The 20,000-nt window shown below is 36.6% G+C and overlaps 1 protein-coding gene across 1 annotated transcript; it reads left to right on the top strand.

Annotated features, from left to right (window-relative positions):
* Window positions 1–5,594: 5,594 nt before the first annotated feature.
* LOC105267422 (collagen alpha-5(IV) chain) lies at window positions 5,595–10,612 on the top strand. Its single transcript, XM_011306263.1, has 5 exons — window positions 5,595–5,813; window positions 6,162–7,211; window positions 8,285–8,427; window positions 8,830–9,431; window positions 9,618–10,612. Exons 1-5 carry the CDS (start codon window positions 5,696–5,698, stop codon window positions 9,619–9,621), a joined length of 1,917 nt encoding a protein of 638 aa, XP_011304565.1. The 5' UTR covers window positions 5,595–5,695; the 3' UTR covers window positions 9,622–10,612.
* The last annotated feature ends 9,388 nt before the right edge of the window (window positions 10,613–20,000 follow it).

A 20,000-nucleotide genomic window follows, 5' to 3' on the forward strand; every position in this document is an offset into this window, starting at 1 on the left:
TAATTCGAAATATAAATTCTTGAATTCGAAATATAAATTCTCGAATTAAAAATATGAATTCTTAAATTAAAAATATAAATATTTGAAACCGAATATGAATTCTCGAATTGAGAACCTGAATTCCCAACTCGGAAAAATAAATTTCCGTAAGAGCACTTCCCTTCCTTTCCCTTCACCAATAATAAATCCCGAAAAAATGGCCTTCAAAAACACAGCCGGGACTAGTCCCGAGGTATCGCCATTTTTTCAATTACTCTCCGTTTCATTGGCTTATCGATAATCCTGGCTGTGCACATCACCGTGAATTAATTGTTCTCACCACCCAGTCTCAATTCCCCTTTTTGCATTCCCTTTCGGTTGTTGTTCCATTTATTTGTTCCTCTGGGTTGTTTTTCGGTGCCTTTGCATTCCTTAATCTCCTGCCTCGCCTAGACACGAGTGGATTAACCTCACGATTCATACATGCCGTAAACACACGACGAAGTGGGAATGGGAGGAGGGGAGGAAGGCGGTGGGTGGGGGCGAGCCAGTGGGAGCGAGCCAGTAGGGGCGGTGGGGGAGGTAACTGGAGGAGGGGAAATGGGGGGGACGGTGAATTCGGGGGATTGGTTCGCAGAAAGGGTGAGGATAAATATTGAGATCCCCCGGTGTTTAAACATGGGTACCCTGGGAATATTACGGTATTACACGCACACGCGACGGTTATCTAGACGAAACGCTAATGAGTCTGACAATGTCAGCCATTAGTTATTTATTTTTTTTTTATTTTCAATTGATCACGCGTTAAAGAATGTTCTCCATGAAAAAATCGGTAAATAAAAAATTCTCACTGAGCGAAAAATTTTTTCTTTCAATTTTCCAAAAATTTTCCAAAATTTTCCAAGACATGAATATTTATTATTTTCACTTTATATTTAATTCATGAATTATCACGATTGAATTAATATTATTTTAATGATTTCTTAATTAATGAGAGCTTTTTTGCTGGATGGTGATGTTTTAATCAGCACCTCCCACCTTTCAAGTATCAAATTACAAATTGAAATTGCCTCTAGGCCCCGATGACTCAATGACTGACCAAGTCCTTGCGATTTAAAAAATCCCGTCCCTGAAACACCGAAATGCTAATTATAAATAATTATGCAGGGTGCAGTGTGCCTGACAGTTGTTATTATTTATTTATCTAGCCTTGACTGGACATCACGCTGTGAATTCTAGTCACGATGGTGTTCAAGATCCAGCGAGACTGCTCTTCATCGCGAAGACGTCCCCACATTTGAAATCCCTCCTTCGAGGACTCGTCCATCTTCATTCCTCATCAGCCATTTTGTGGTATCAACCCACGGACAACATAACCCCCTCATCCCCCTCCCCTCTAGCGGTGTAAATTCATGTCGCAATGTGAGTAATTTGAATAAATTCAAAACCCGTGGAATTTCCCGCACTTGGGAATTACCTGATAACGGGATGAAAATCATTCCGGGACTTGTTAATTTTTTTTTTATTTTTTTTTATTTACTTCTGTGTTTATTCGCGGGGGTTTTGCTTCCTCATTGCCAAAATTGAGGGGTCGGATAATAAAATTACGACTGGAGGTGACTGGAGAACCGGGACCACTCGAAAAATCGACTCGTGCATTTGTATTTTTATTCGCGACTTACATGAATCGAACGGGTTGAGTCAGTCCTGAGATTCGTTAAGGGACTGGTCATCGCCTTATCTCTACCAGAAAACGGTGGAATGGACGGGCCCGTGTCCTTCCGCGTTCTTTCCCCATTTTTGTGAATATTACGACGTCTCGACGCTCCAGGTGTCAAGGACACATGATTTTTTTTTTTTAGAAAATATTTCCTAAAGTGCATCTCAAAAAATAAAAAATAAACTACATGAATATATTGAGATATATTTAAAAATATATAATATAGTATATGATATATTTTTGAATATTTTTGGAATATATTTGATATACATTTTTTATTTCATTTTTTCCGTTTGTTTTCGATTTATTAAAAAAATGTATTAAATTTTTTGTCGTATATTTTGAATGTTTATATATTTGATAAATCAAAAAATATTGATTTTACAAAAAAATATCAAAAGATCTTTTTTGTCGGGAATTTAATCGGCCACAAATAAGTCCTCCGGTATTTTCATCTCAGGGCGATAGTTTTCGAGATAAACCGATAATCGAGAAAAATGGTAAATTCGACTTATCGCAATTTACTCATTACCTGCTGAATCAATTAATTATTTCAAAATTTCCCGCGTTATTTCGACTGTCGGCTGAGGCTCGGGGAATCCTCGACTTTACAGGCACTAAAATTGATATTTCCGTACGGGATTTCACGAGTCGCTTTATGAATTCTATTTTCACTTCAACCGACGAGTAAAATCAACTAGAGTTGAAGTGCCAAGGCCGATAAGTACATATGTACAGGCCATACATAAGGATGACGTTGAATTTAAGACCCAGTTAAGGTCGGGTAATTCCACAAAATGTTTCTGTTGAGTAATTCAGTCAAAAGGATTTATTATTTTCTGAAGAAGTCGCTCCATTCCACTCTATGTTAATGAAAATTAATGATCACGAGATCCTGCGAGTAAATGGCCGTTTTATTTACTCCGAGGATGTTACCATGAGAGCCAGGGACAAAGAGCTCAGTAATTGGTACACTAAATTTGAGGTAATTGTACTGGAAGTGAGTACTGCTACCGCATCTGAAGAAAATTCGGAGAAGCTGGTGCTTCTGCAATGACAAAAGAATTAATTATTTTTTTTTCAAGGATTCATTCACTCGAGTTAAGTATTTAGGGGATTCCCAATGAGTAGGAGATGCGCATTGACAAACGGAGTACCAATCCCAAAACACTAACAAATATTTATTGCAGCAAAAATAAAAAATAAGAACAACAATAAATTTTCATTGCCACTATAATAAATAATTATTATTATCCTGAATAATTGAGTTATCCAACAAATTAATAATAAACAAACAACAGATAATAATGCTATAATAATAAATAAAATCGTTGGAGATAAATATAATAATGGAGTATTACAATTCAATGAACTTGTTTGAATTATGAATTATTTATTAATTATTCCCAAAAAAATAAAATTACCTCCCCCTCCTGGTGATTGTCATAATTGAAATGTAATGAGCATCCCCTGAAAATCCATCACCTGGATAAATCCCATGAACTTCTCCCACGTTAACGAATACTTTAAAAAAAACAAATGGAGTTTTAGCCGAAACCAGCAAAAAGTGTCGAGGACATTTTTTCAAAGGACGAAGGACGATGAGTTGGCGGTAAAGTACCTTCATCCATCAATGCACCGCTCCTACTAATTTTCTCCAAAGGTGTGAAATTTTCAAAACAGGTTTTAAGACCTCAAGGTCGCCAGACGATGATACATAGCGGAGCAGAAACTGCCCGTTGTCGATATGATTTATCGAAATTCCCGCGTCCACTATTTCTCACACGAACTTCATGTTTATAATTTATTATAATTGTTTTTCGTCTATAATTTACCGTAGGGCTTGGAACTGGATAAAAATTCTATTTGTTATGACAGCCGGTTGAAAACTCGAGTTGTAAATATTCGCAGATCAGAAATTGATTTCCCGCAGAAAATCCGCGATTTCCTCTTCCGCAATATTTTTTATTTAAATTATTTATTTATTTATTTGCCACTGTATGGCTTTTGAAGCCTTTTACAGATTTATTTATATTATTTATTTTATTCAATTTTCAGAATTAATACACATTCATATTTAATGGCGATAAAATTTTTTTAACAATAATTTGATTTCAATAAAAAAAATGGAAAATCTCAATTTTTCCGATGATTAAAAAATTCTGCCTTGGCATGTCATCATATTATTATTGAATACTTGAATCAAGTATACTTTGCACTTGAATTTTTAAGCGATAAATAAAAATCTCTGTTGTGACGCGAGATGGAAAATGTTGTGGTATGGGTGTTGCCTGTCCAGAATCGATTTATGGGTATCGACTCCGGTGTTCGATTGCAATCGGAGTGTGGGATACTTGATATTTTTTTTTTTTAATGAGAATTCGGCTCAGTTCGTACGTCGTCTTACCGAGTTATTTGAGAGGACGACAACAGGTTCTTCGCCGATTGAAGAGGCGTAGGTCCTCGTGAATTTTATTTCGAATGGACAAACCGACTGCATTTACTTTCGTCGATTCATAACATGAGGTTTTTAACCCGAACTCTTATTATTCACGCCTACACTCGGTCATCCCTCGGCTTCTGGTCTTGCAAAAATATTTTGCCTCAGGATAGCAAAAAAAAAAGACATTTTTTATTTAATTTTTCATCGGTCGAGGTTCAGTTCGTTAAGTCCACCATTTTTTATCGGAAAAAATTGATAACAATTTAAAATTAAGTGATTTTTTTCAATTGCCTTTTTTAGAGAGGATTAAATAACCCATTGTAATTGGGATGAATAATTATAGTTGAGACATTTTTTTATAAATAACGTGAGTGTTGATCTGTGGTATAAATCATTTTTTATTAAATTTTCATGGAAATTCCGTAAAAATTCCGTTGCAATCAAAACCTGGAGAATTGAAAGTTAAAATTTGCCTTCCGCCTTGTAATTTATCCGTTTCACCCTCAAATTAACCTGAAACAACATTTCACATGTGGATGACGTTTTTGTCATTTAAATTTTACGATATTTTTGTCAACTAATTAAACCTGTGCAATTACCCCCAAAAATTTTCTCTGTTGGAATTAAGAAAGTGCGTAGAGAATTTATTCAACTACCGATCAATGAGTCGAACGGAAAAATAAATCGAGGGGAAATAAATTTTCGCGGTTTATTCCCGGTGATTCACTTTTATCCAGGTACAGTTGGATTCCAGGTAATTCTTGAGTCGAAGTATTCCAAAATTTTTTTAAATATTAGCGCTATTTTCAGGGCACGTGTTATTTCCATCGACTCATTTCGCCGGATGGGGGAATTTCCGTGCAGCTCTGAGATCTCAGCATTTTTAAATTAAAAAATAAAGGATTTCATTTCATCAAATAAAAAAATTTTTCTCATTATTGCACAGAATTGATAATTTTTCATTGAAAATATTTTATTTTATTAAAAATCTTCTTTTCATTAAAAAAAATATTGAGAATCCAATTATTTTAATTCTTCATTCTTAAGACTGAATTATTATTTTTCCTTCCGCGATTTTTCAAAATTTAATTCGCGACATTTCAAAAAATTTATACAAAAAATTTTCATTTCCATTTTCAAAAAATTTAAACAGCATCTGCAGCATCCAGACATCAACTCCTCGACTTGAAATAGTTAATTAACACAATTTTGAAAGCACGTGGTATTTGCAGTAATTGACAGTCGGGCGGTGGGAGGGGGAAGGGGGGGAGGGGTGGAAGTTGTTTTTTTTTTTTGCAAAGGGGGGACGTTAGAGTGCACTTCCTGCGCAAAGAAGGATGAGCAAAGTTTCAGAGTGCCGTGTAATTGGGGTCCTGCGGATTCCCCCGTGGTGGGGGCCGCCCTATGTAAGCCCTGGGACTCACGGGGTCCAGCCCATCCAGCATCAAGAGACCAGCCAAGGTCGAGCCAGTGCTCACTCGCAAATTTTGATACGTGATTTTTTCAAGTCAACCTGAAATACCTCTTAGTCTCAATTTAACTGGCCCTGAGCAATGAAGCTCTTGATACCGCTGGTAGCTCTAGTGATTGGTTTAGAAGCCCGTGGGACCCCATCTAGAGGGAGGGTGAGATACGGGGGCCGACAGCTACCCTTTCAAAATCAACCTGAGAGTGAGTCCCAGAAAAATTTTCTGCATTAACAAATTTTTTTTTCACATTTTCAAGTCCAAGATTTTTTTTTGCAATTAGTATAAAATAATGAGTTCTTTACGATTAATGGAATTGAAGATTTTTTAATTAAATTAAATAAAAATCAATTGTTGATTTAATTACATTAATATTTTTGGAATTTTTCAATCGAATTGTTAATTCTGGAAATGAAGATTTTATATTTGATGGAATGGATTAAAAAAAAATTAAATATTGAAATATTTCGAATTTTTCTGAAATGCTGATGAATTCCGCGAGACGATTATTTTTTGGTGTCTCACCTGGAGTTTTGATAATTTTGATAAGCAGCGACGGAGAATACGTGGGAGCGTGCGGACGTGCAGAAATTGGACCCGAGGACAGAGTCATGGCAGACAGATTTGGAGACTGACAGTGTGTCATTGACAAGTCCAGTGGAAACAGTTCCGCCGGAGTCATTGAATTCAAATGTGGCGCGACAGTATCCGGGATTCCCGGGTGGTGAAGGTGGTGAATTTCCACAGCCGATTCCCCCGCAATTTCCCCCGAATCCAAATCAGCCAGGACAGCCCGGAATTCCAGGACAGGGATGGCAACAACCGGGACAGGGTGGACAAACAGGAATTCCTGGACAGCCGGGGCAAAGCTGGCAGCAACCAGGACAACCAGGACAGAGTGGACAGCAGCCAGGACAGCCAGGAATTCCTGGGCAACCGGGACAGCCGGGAATTCCAGGGCAACCAGGACAGCCAGGAATCCCTGGACAGCCGGGACAGCCAGGAATTCCTGGACAACCGGGACAGCCAGGACAGGGATGGCAACAGCCAGGACAACCGGGACAATCCGGACAACAGCCAGGATTTCCAGGACAAATAGGATTTCCTGGACAGCCAGGACAACCAGGACAAGGTGGGCAACAGCCAGGAATTCCTGGACAACCAGGGCAACCTGGAATTCCCGGACAACCAGGGCAACCTGGAATTCCCGGACAACCAGGGCAACCTGGAATTCCCGGACAACCAGGACAGGGATGGCAACAGCCAGGGCAACCAGGACAATCAGGACAACAGCCAGGAATTCCTGGGCAACCAGGACAACCAGGACAGCCAGGACAAGGTGGACAACAACCAGGAATTCCTGGACAACCAGGACAACCAGGACAACCAGGACAGGGATCTCAACGGCCTATACCAGCACCAGGATGTCCCGCCGCCCGAGGACAATTTCCCAGTCCAAAAAGTTGCGCTAACTACCTCAACTGCTGGGACGACACCGTAATTGAGCAACAGTGCCCCGCCAATCTCCTATTCAACGATAAAGTCGGATACTGCGACTTCGAGCAAAACGTCAACTGCGGAAATCGACCTGGACCTACACCAAGTAAGTAATCTCCACCTCTCAAAGACCATTTACCGCCTACACAACGTGTATCCTGTCAAAGCTATCGGCATTCCAGTTTGATGTATGACGTGGCGTCTGGTAAAAAATAATGATCGAGTGCCTTGTACACCCATCAATAAGTCTGTACCTCTTATTTCGTTTTCAACATGTACTCGACTTAATATCGGTGTAACTGTAACTCAGATCGGTGGATATCATTCCTGCGGATCGACTTTTAGTTTCAGTTCTATTTCAGAATTATCCGATTTACGAGAGTCAATCAATAATTCTGTCATTTCGTTCCAAAATTCATTCTCAATTCTTCCGGGAAATAGAAATATAAATTCTGCAATTTTTCATTAATGATTAAATTAATTATTTCTGTGAGGAATTATTGCAAATTATTTAATTGAAAAATTGTTATTGATTCAGAGAACCAATCCGATAATCTCATATTAACCCATCTTATATTAATTCTCGCCCTCAGATCATGTAGAACTACTTATTAAAAATCACCCGAGACAAGATCGATCTTCGCGATTAGCTGATTAATTATGCATGCGGGTTTGAGAGAACCGAAGAAATGAAACAAATAGAAATATTATCGAAAAGAGACAACGCAAAGAATAAATAATACTGGATTTATAAATCGCTCGCGAAGGCGGAGTGAAATATCAAGTGAAAATTACGGAACAATTCACGTAATTCGCGATGTGAAATTTTTTTTTTCCGACAATTGCGGGATCGCTGGAAAAAAAATTCCAGCACCTCAGAATTTTTATCGAATTTCATTGAATAAATGAATTTATTTAAATAATCCATCTATTCGAATTAAATAAATGGTTTCCTTGAAATTAATAAACAATTTATTCATCGATTTGAGTTCAATAAATTCTTTCCTCGGAAATTATTGCTGAATTTATTATTGCTGAATTTATTATTGCTGAATTTATTCCTGAGTGATGGGTAATTTATCGATATTTATTTACTCATTTTGTTTATTGCTGTGACGTAACGGGCTATTGTACTCGCGATTAATCAAGAGAGATATGAATTATGGGATATTTTTTCAGAACCGGCACTGGCACCCGGTTCTCGCAGATGTCCAGATCCAAACGGCCGTTACAGAAGTCCAAGCAACTGCTCAGAATTCTACGTGTGTCTTGCTGGAAGTCCAATCAAGTTCAACTGTCCTCAAGGACTGGTCTACAATGACGTGAGTTCACCAAAAAATTTTCCCGAGGAGAGAATGCGTGGAGTCATTGAAATTCTCTCGTCGGTCCCACACGATTCGAATACCACATTTTTCGGACTCAACACAAGACCCAAAGTGCAGTGGAAAAAAATCATTCTCACTGAAAATAAAACTATCGCTGCAATTATTATGAATTTATTGAAATGAAATTAATTATTTATTTATTATTCATTTATTAAGCGATTGATTAATTTATTATTAATTCATTGATCAATTAATATTATTCACTTAAACAACTGAAATTATTTATCCCGGATTATTTATGTTTAAAATTCTTTTTTCCGTTATTATTCGTAATTTTAATAATGATTTTTGATTTTTTCAGTAGATTAATTAATTAATTAATGAATTAATTATTTCCAGGCTTTCGGAATTTGTGATTATCCTTACAACGTGGATTGTCAGGGTGCAGCCACTCCTCGACCTCTTCCTCTGCCGACTTTAGAACCCGAGGGGTCATCTGGTGGGTCATCCCCTGGAGGATCATCTCCTGGAGGTTCTCCTGGAGGCTCCTCTCCTGGAGGTACCCCAGGAGGTACCCCAGGAGGTACCCCAGGAAGTTCTCAACCCGATCAGCCCCGCCCCCAGCCCCCTCCCATCACTTTTCCCCCAGGTCCTTACCCCCAGCCCCAATGGGGATTCCGAACCCCCACTGATCCCTGGCATCAGCGTCCCACTGCCAGCCAAATCGAGCTCGAGGGCCAGCAGAGTTTTTACAACGATCCCAGTGCCCTGGAGGGCTCAACCGAGGGCCCAACGGTGATCAATCCCTGGGGCACAATGCACACCATCCCCGCGGAGTTGATGAAACTACCCTGTGAAACTGGCAAGGTTCATCGGCTCGACGAAGCCTGCACCAGTGTCGTCGTCTGCAAGAACAGCCGACCCCAGCTGATACAGTGCGACGAAGGACTCAGTTATGACAAACCGTCTGACTCCTGCAGGCATTTTACCCTAGCTAAATGGTGAGCCTCTCCTCAACACTCAATATATCCCTATTAAAAATTTATTTCCCTTTTTTTTATTTATAAACCCAGTAAACAAATATTTATTGCACACGTCTCCGAAATTTTTACCATAAATATTCTTGACTTCCCAGGAATAATTATATTTTATAATAATAATTATTCCATTGTTTTTCAAATTTTCAGCTAATGTTCGTCTAGATTCGGATCATCGCTCATCATCATGCCCACACTAGCCTAATGACTCTAGTATTAAATACTGATAATAATTTAAACTTCCCCTCGTGATCGTCAGCCGTTGGTAAACAAGAAAGCCCCAGGATATTTCAATCGAGTTCCACGAGAGAACAGCACCAACAGGAATCTGCTATTCCCTCGTCACTCCAGTGGAGAAAGACCGAGGAAAAAAGATAATTAAATATTTAGATAATAATGCGTCCTGCGACTTGTCCCGACATTCTCTATTTTTATTTGTATCACTTTCCCTTTCATCCCAGCTCGAAATACCCTCGACGTATCATTACGCAACACAAAATTATTTCTGTACCCAAATTATTATTTTCACACAAAAATTTACACATTTTAATCCAGAGTCCTAAGCCCTTCGCAGGCCAAATAAATCGGAATTTTTCTTAAAAGTATAATAAAGAAATAATTCTCAATAACAATCTAGCCGGACTTTAATCTCCCCCTCAATATTCGACACCCGCAATAATTTCCACTCCGCAATTTTCCCCCGCCACTTTTTTTTTAATTCGGTTGGAAGAATTTCTCCCAATTAAATCAGGAGTCGTAATATTCAATTAACGATTCAATTTATGATTTTCAAAGTATTTTTATTAAAAGATGACAATTTATAGTATAACTCCATCGTCTTCGTGTTTTTATATTCTTGTTTGTCTAATTTGCAAGTGTAAACGGACGAGTTAATATGAATTTTTTAATAAAAATATGACGAATTCAATTGACTCAATTGCAAGTCTCGGAATATGGGGCAACTTTCCCAGATTTCATGATGACTCCCTCACGTTTTCACGTTTCATTTCATTCAGATGATGTCCTATGAAACCCACAATTACTTTGTTTTCACTTTGATTATATTGAAACCCACGTGCTATTAAACTAATGGATTTGTTTTGAATAAAGAGGACATGTAAATGTCAAAAGAATTCAGAATAAAAGTTGAATAAAAAAATCGAACGCTTTCTCTAAAAATTCTGTTGACATTTCGTAAAAAAAATTGAATTTATTGCATTGAATTTTCATAACGAATTGATGATTTTCAATGGGAAAAATGGCGTGCGAAAAATGGGAGAGGAATTAATAGAATTAATTATTATTTTTGAGAATTGAAATTGATAAGAGAGGAAATTAATTGTGGGGGGAGTGTTTGAGGGAAAAATAGCGGATTTTTCCTCGATAATTGATGGAATTGAATGCAATGGTTGGGAAAGTCATTGAATGCATCTGGAAAGTTCAAGGTGTGGTATATAGGATTTAAATAAAAATCATGAAAGCAGTAAGACCAGAAGGATCTCTACCACTTGTGCAATTTTCAGGAATTCGTGATGTGTAATAATTGCAGACCATCAATTGCGGAGAGTATAAACAAGTTAGAAATGCATTCCAATATTTATTTTTATATTTTAATTAATATTCATAATAACATTTATAATTGATTTTCGAATTTCACTCTGAAGAAATCGTAATCACCACTTTATCCCGAAAACTATCGACTTAAGAGAAAAACGTCAAAAGACTTTTTTCTTCTCAATCAAATTTCCAAAAGAAAATGTCTCTTAACATTTTTTTCTAACATTGATAGTTCTCGGGATAAACCCGTATTTAATGGAACAAATTGCGAGAATTATTTTACGACTTCGGATGAATTGTTTAATGAAAAATATAACAATTCGCAAATTTTTCGTGCATTTATTGTTCGTAAATTATTGAAATCATGAATCGCTGGGACTTAATTCTTTTTTTTTTTCTGATGGAGTAAAAGTGCGCGCAGACGAATTGCCGTGAAACGTTTTTCGCACGATTGGGGAAATTGTTTCAACAATTTCCACCCCGAGACTATAATCCTCTTTAACGATCGAATTATCTGTTCCACGAACGTAAAAATAAATGCGTCTATCAACATTATGCAAAGTTCGGACTTCCGTAATTTAATTTCTAATAAAAAATACCGGATGAGATTTTTGTACGTCACAACTTTCCAACGAATCAAAACAACACCAAATTGAGAATTCGATTGAAATGTTGAAATTTTAAAAAGTAGGTTTTGAAAATCAATATTGTAATGCGTCTTTTTCCCTCTGATCGAGGGAAAGAGTGAAATGTTCATGCGTTCTTGTATTACGAGAGTCGAGCGAAAGTTGGGCGTTGGACAGTTACGAAAAGAGAAATAAAAGATGTTTGGAAAAAAGTATGAAATATTCCCATTTATCCAGAGATTCCCCATAAACAAAAATAACAAAAAATTTTTAAAAAGAACATCCAAGAATTTCTAGTATAACAATTTAAAAAATCAATAACACAATCAGATTTGTGTAATTAACATTAAAAATATTTTCGATTATTTAAATAGATCAAGTGGTAGAACTGAACTAAACGATCAACTAATTAAATACTTCTATTATATAATAATTACACTAATTAATTATTAATGTTTTTAACGCGTCGGCGAGAGAAATGTGAATAGGCTGTCATTACTGTGAATGCATGTAAAAATAAAGATAAAAAAATTATGTAAACAAAAAGTGAGAGTTAGAATGTAATGTGATGTGTCAAACCGAGACGAAAGGCCGTCCTTTGTCCTCTGGTTCTTTGGATCTCCGGATGGAGTTCAATGACCTCAAGTCTCTATTAACTACGAGTCGTGACATGGGTGCGACGAGGCAAAAATGTCAGCTCAATTGTTTAAAAGATTTGCACTTCTGTTAGCGATTTTATTTTTATTTGTTTTCACAGGTGTCGATGGCTCTGAATTATCGAAATCATTCCCTTCGTTGATTTTTTGATTTCGCCATTTTTATTTTTGATTTCCGATTAGTTCTACAACTTAATTCTATTCGCGTACGTTTTCAATAATTTCGGGATTTTTTATAACGATTTTTATCATTTTCTGATGATTTTCAAAATGGCTAGGGATTTTATGAAAATAAAAATTCATTATTTCCATATTTCAAGGCAATACAAAAATCCTGATTAATTTTTTTTATGAATTTTAATGAAAATTAATTCAATAAAATGGAAATTCATGATTTCTCCAACTGAATTCAATAAAAAAAATCATCTTCACGATTTCCGCGATTTCCAAAATGAAAATGAATTTTTTTTAATGGAAATTCATGATTTCCCCAATTGAATTCAATACAAAAAATAAATCTTCACGATTTCCGCGATTTTCAAAATGAAAATGAATTTTTAAAAATGGAAATTCATGATTTTCCCAATTTCATTCAACAAAAAAAAAATAATCTTCACCATTTCCATGATTTCCAAAATGAAAATAAATTTTTAAAAATGGAAATTCATGATTTCCCCAATTTTATTCAATAAAAAAAATCATCTTCACAATTTCCGCGATTTCCAAAATGAAAATGAATTCAAAAAAATGGAAATTCATGATTTCCCGAATTTAATTCAATAAAAAAAATGAATCTCCACAATTTCCATGATGTTCCCATGATTAAAAAAATTCCTACCCCCAAAATAAAATTTCCCGAGACTTTTCCCTGGGTTTAATTCAGCTTTCCACTGGATGTGCATTGTCCAGGGTTTTGTCATCACCTGGTGGGCAATGGCTGGATGTGTGGGCGGTCTAACAGCATTTCTAGCACGTGACACAGAAGTTTCATGTGGTGTACCTTAGCCTTTACCGAAGAGTTTAAATATTCCCAAGAAGTTATAAACCTGTGAAGAGAAGACTACCACCGCCTACAGTTTTCCATATTTTCCCCATTGTTTCCCGGAATGAAAAAGTCAAGCTGATTTATCGCTCGTTATTTTTTATTGTAAAATTCCATTGCGACATCCAAAAAATTCCCTCCCAAAAAAAAAAACAAACATACTTATACCCAGTACATTATGTACTCAATTCAATAATATATAATAATATATAATATTCGATAATCATATGGATTATTAATTGAAATTAATTAATTTAATCGAATCTCGAGAGAATTCCGTAAACAAATTGGCAGAACCTGAAGATAATCATTTAAACGAACACTTAATGATAATTAAATTGACTCATTAAATAGATAATTTCACTGGGTGTATTGGAATGTTAATAAAAAAATACCGGGGGCATGAAATAATGGAGATTAAAATAAAATTCGCAGTTAAATAAAAGTTGGCGCATCCAGACTGATTATTCCGTTCTGAGAAGTTATTCTCACCCATCGGTCCCCTCGTTATTTTTTCCAAACCGGATTTTCAGGACCTTCCCCAGGTGACTCGTTCCCCGGAGTTGATTTTTCAAATTTATTTCATTTTAAAAATCACTCAAATCTTATTAAAAAATTTAAACAAATGAATCATTAAAAGGAAAATTGTTTTTCACACGGTGGGATAATTATTAATTATAAAAAATATTAATTAATTTCACGATAATAATAACAATTTGTATAATTATGATTATGATTATCGTTCTGATTATTATTGTAATTATTATTGTAATTATTATCATAAATAACGACAAAACAAATAAAAATTGTAATAGGAAAAAAATTATAATTATAACAAAATATTTTTGTAAAATCTGGTAATTGTGGGAGTAAAAAAATTTGGTGGGAGGGGATTTTCTCGCCGATTTATTGCAATGAATTTTTAATAATTTATGGAGAAAAAAATGATTTATCGATGGCCTCGTCAATCAAAGGGGCAAATTGTTCAACCTTCTTAAAATGGTCTGAGGGCAGTGGATAGTAACTAGGTCACCTTGCCGGAGGTTTTGCAATACCAGGGGGCATTTATACAACTTCTAAGGAACTCTACATACCTTGGGGGCACCACCCGTGAGCACCGATTTTTTTTTATTCCCATCGAAAGCGATTCAGACAGAAGAATTCATTTATCGAGATTTTCTGGTTGTATTGAATATAAATTAATCCCGAAACCATCGATTTCTCGGGAAAATATGAAAATACCTTTTCCCTAGGAAATTTTTCCAGCTACAAAAAAGTTCTTTACCCTTTTCACCTGAGATCGACAGGTGCCGAGATAAATGGCCGATCAAGAAAATTTCCGCGTGGAGTACCCGATTTTTTTATTTATCAATTATTATTATTAATTTTTATCAGATATTTTCCGCGAGTTTTCCCGGGAAGGAACGATTTCCAGGACTGGAGACGATCGAAGGAAGAGAAAAAGTCGGAGGAAAGATTGAGGGAAAATCGGTAAATTTGGAAATTCTCGTGGGAGAGATCTGGGTAGAGGGATTTTTCCTGGTGGTGCGAAGTGGTTTTTTTACCCGCGTTGAAAAGAAAGGTAGTCTTGCCGAAGGTGTACGTCCTTCTCGGATAGCCGGGAACATTCAAGCCATCTAAAACACGCCGAGGGGATGGCCTCGAAGTTGATGTCGCATTCCCGGATCGCATCGACGGTTTCTCACTTGTTCTCCACAATGTACTTTCGCTCTCGCGTAATCTCAAATCCCAGGGATACGATCCGATTATAGCTGCACCTCAAGCGCTTTCCTCTGAGGCCTCAACATAATTTTTATTTATTTTTTTTCAAATTTGCGCTTGCATCCTCGACATTTTCGCCTGCCCGCGATTTATGTCACGGTCAACCGGATGACCACTCGGCGATTCGCACCACTTGGTAATTAAGATTTACAAATTATCGGATAATTCGGTGAAGTAATCAAGATATTGTGTCTATTGGTTGAGGAATTAAATGAAGTCAATACTGATTTTTTTTCGAACGATTTTTCCGGTCATTTTTACGGGATTGAAAAAAAATAAAAAAATTCGCGAGCGCTCAATTTTTTTGGTGCTGTCGACTTATTTTTACGTTGCGTACCGTTTTATTTCTCAATCGTTGGGGAAATATGACGGAATTAATTGTCGTCTCCACAGCATTGAATCATCAGACGAGTGATTTATTTTAGCGGTAGAAATCAGTGAATTTTCTTGGCGATTCGTAGAATTGCATTTTCCCCTCGCACTTGTTATTGAATTTCAATTGCATCGGGACTTACCTGTCGGACAGGTATTTCGTGGTTTGTTTTGGTCACTTTTTGGGAATTTTTCTGGATGGGGCAGCCGCTCACGAACACCCGTGGGCTTTTGTCAAAGTGGAAATAACGAAGAAAGCAGATCTGTCGGTTGGTATCTGTTATAAAGTCACCAGGCTCCAATCGACCAGTGAAAGTCATCCAAAATGTCACTGGAGTTTAACCTTAACGCAGACTCGAACGCTTATATAGACAGTCTTGCGTAATTTCAAAGACTCCAACGCTTTTTATTACACGAGTCACCAACAAAATTCATAAATTACCAAAAGCCATTGCTATCCTAATCTTTCCCCAAAAATTACGGAATTAATTCTCAAGCTTTAAAAATTCCGAAACGCAATCAGCAATTCATAATTTTAAAATACAAAATTGACTCTTTGAATTTTATAATAATTCCGAATTTTTAAGTTGTAATTTTTCGATTCAAATTTTTATGTTTTTCAAACTTTAAAATTGGGAATTTAAAATTTGAATTGGGAAGAATATTCTCCCGAAAATACAGACTTCTTTGGAGTAAGTGAATTTTTGTGGGAATTTTTTTTCTGGTAATAACAAAAATTGTATCGAAAAATTGTACCCGAGGCGCAAAGTATCTAGGGTGCAGTTAAAGTCCTGAAGTGGTTATCCTTGGACGTGGATGCCGCATTCCGGTTCCCTATGCATCTCTCGACTGTTTTTATTTAGAATTTTTTTTATTTAACTTACCGAACCTAATACTCCTGTTTACCGTTGCTCGAGGCATCCATTTCCATCAATGCGATTCCATCGACAACGCGTCTTTCTTCTGGAATTCCCTTGGGAAACAGCTCCCCCAGTTCTCCGTTATATAGAAAATAAAATGTGAATAGATATGATAAATTGAAGGTGAAATCGCGGTGGAAGATTTCTGAGTGAATGTTCTCGCATCTGGAACGGAATCCACGGATTTTTATACCGATTTCAAACAGAAACACTAATTTCCGCTCAAAAAATTGTGATTAATCCATAAAACGATTGATTTTACAAGAAAATATGAAAAGTAATTTTCTTTCGGAAATTGAATCGCCCACAAAAAAGTTCCTCAGTGTTTTCTCCTCAAATTAATAATTTTCCGGATAAATCAGTAATTCCAGAAAACGTTAATTCAAACTGTCATATCAGAAATTGAATTTTCGATTCGTTCAATACCAATTAATCCCGAAACCGTCGATTTTTCGAGAAAATGTCAAAAGGTCGTTTCTTTCCCAAATTTCATCAGCCATAAAAAAGTTCGTCGCACTTTCTACCTGAAATCAATAAGTGTGGAGATAAATCGCTGTTGAAAACGGATTGAATGAAAAAAAAATCGTGGATCTGCCGATTCGAAAAGAATAAATTTCATTTCAATTCGATTGACAATGAAACGATCCAAGGTTCGACGATTTAGGTTGCAGCCTTGCAGTTCTCGATATAAAAGATCGATAAAAAAAATTGGGCGTCGTTTAAGAGTCGTCGCGCACACGGAGACAAAAAAAGAAGTGAAATAAAAAATCATTCACAGGTCTCGGGGCGTGAATACACGCGGAATAAATCGACAAGGGCAGAAAGAGAGAGCGACTATGAGTGAGATCAACGGCTTTTAAATATTTAAGATTCACTTGATTCCGATTTGTATTTCGATCGTGGGTGAAGGCCCGACGCTGAAGCAGACGATTTGTCGTTCACTTTCTACCGGTCAATCCATGAGTCGTTTCTCCAATAAATAAATCACCAATAGATCACACCTGAAACAATAAATTAAGAAAAAGCTGTGAGTCAATCCCAAGTTCCTACCTGATTATAATTAAATTAAATGAAAAATCTAATTAATTCAAGTCGATACTTTACTCAAATCTTGATTTATGAATTTTGAGGACATGGTACGTCTGGTATCAGCCATATTGTGAGGAAAATATTTCTCTTTTCAAATGCTCCATGAAGAAATTTCCGTTCTGAGAATAAGAATGCGTGTATTACGTGCCCCAATGAGTGACCGGCTGGACTCATTGGCATTCGTCTGAGTGAATCCCACCCGAGGCGCCTTATGGAAACAATCTAAAGTGTCAACAACCCCGTTACCTTCTTGGTCACGATTTGAAACCACTGCATCAATCATCATAATGATTTTTTTCTCTCTTCCCCTCTCGCATCAACGAAAAAGGCATTCATCATATTGTCCTCCGCCTCCATCACTTTTCCACCTTTAGAGCACCTCAGGATGCTGTACGACTTCGTCACTTTCACTCGGTTCAAATCCTGGGGAAGATAAAAATTACTTGGATACCGAATGGTGAGGGCTACATCGAGAAGCAGTCGAGGACGCCGGAGATGCGCCGTCGATTCTAGATTTTTTTTTTTTCTTTCCCGGTCAATTGCGCAATATTAAGTATTACGTTGTGTCGCGCACCAGTAGCTCCAATCGACGATTACTCGGCGATTTTTAGGGTAGAAATTAATTGGTAATAAAATTTTTTTTTCAGGAATAATTTGATTGAAAAATATCATCATTGAAAAATTAAATATTTGCATAATAATCCTTTTTTTACAACTTTTTTATAAAATAAAAAAGAGAAAGGAAATCGATCTCGAAATATATCGAAATATCTCTAAATCCTCGAAATATCTCGAACGACCGTAAGGGTAAGACCCGTGAGAAAACCGCGAAAAATTTGAAAATTCAAAAAATCGTGAAAATTTGGAAATCATCGCGGGAAGTAAAAGAAATTACGAATTATTGGACAAATTTTAGCTAGCGGTGGAGGGAGCGAAATATGAGGTGTAAAAAAAAATGAGGTGTCATGGTCATTATCTGAAAACCTCGAAAAGTTATTTGGAAGTACCGACACAGTGGTCACGTGCGATAAGACCTCATGAGAATGTAGAATTTGCCGTTGGAGAGGACAAATTCGGGCGGGACGATCCCGTAAGCTCCGAGACACGTCTGTCGCATTTTAGTTTTACGAGACTGCACCTCTCGGGTCACAGGTGTCTCAACCGGAAGTTAAACTCTATCCGAATAATCACTCCTTTCCGGGTTCTAACGGTATCACTGCAGTTTACATGAATTTTAATCGATTATTACGTTATGGGGAATTGATTTATCGCCGATTATTAACATATCATTTGTTTGGAATATTTTATGATGAATTATTCAGAAATTCCTGAGTTATTTATTGCAACAAGGACGCACCAGGAGATTCAGATTGAGATACTTTCCGAGGAAAAAAGTTGGATAATGGGGTGAAGAAAAAATATATTTCATGGACAGATGACTGGGAATTTTCTAGAGTGAAAATCCAGATTTAAAATTATTGGAATTGGAATGAATTCTAAATGAAAAAACTGAATTTTCCGGATTTTTTATTTATTTTCTCGGAATAATTTAATTTTTCTGTCATTTGATTTTGAGAGGAACGCAGGAGAAAATTCGGGGCTTCCCCGAAAATTTGATCGACGGTTTTATTTATTTCGCGAATAGGTAGACGTGGTGTTTAGCATGCGAATCATTCGCATGAGGAATTATTCAAGAAAACTGGATCGTCAGGGTACAAGCGAGAAAGTTATCCGTTGTCGCTGAAAGTCCAGTACCTCGCATGTACGCATATTTAAAGGCTTCTTACTTTATGAGTCCATTTGTTTCACGGCCTTGGTTTTTACGATCCGGGGACAAATGTCTCTCATTCCCACACAGAATCCATCACGGAAGTTGGGTTGATCATCTAACCGCAGAATACGATGTGGTAAATTCTTTGCAATATTTTATTGGCAGTCATTCGTCAATATTTTTTCTTCATAAACTACAAAGAACAAAAAACAATAACTGAACGCGAACTAGTGCATTTTATTCCCCCAAATAAATCACAATTGCATGAATTTACTCACGATCATGGTTATAGAAAAAATTAAATAGAAATTGTTCACGGTTGTAAATTTATTAAAACGAAAATGAAATTCAATCGCAGGTTCCGAAGAGTTTCAAAAAATTCTCAAATTTGCGAGGTGATGAGAGGTCTAGGTCTCCATGTTGCCTTGGAAATCCCCTCACGGACAGGACAGCGCGCGCACCTCGCACCGCGCATTTTCAAACATTAAAAATATCTATCATTGATTTTTTTAAATATAAAAATACGTCATATTTTTTGACACTATCTTTCTTTAATCCAACCGAACAATTTTATTTTCAAAGTCAAATTGGTCAGTTGAATTGCTCTGTAATTCTATTTTAATGAGGTGATACATGTTCTTCGAGAATTTTTCAGTGGCAAACAGGAACTTGATAATTCGCGACGCGTGATATTTCGCAGTTGGCGACGAGAGGTTTG

This window comes from Fopius arisanus, unplaced genomic scaffold, assembly GCF_000806365.1.
Source record: "Fopius arisanus strain USDA-PBARC FA_bdor unplaced genomic scaffold, ASM80636v1 scaffold00046, whole genome shotgun sequence".
Taxonomy (NCBI): domain Eukaryota; kingdom Metazoa; phylum Arthropoda; class Insecta; order Hymenoptera; family Braconidae; genus Fopius; species Fopius arisanus.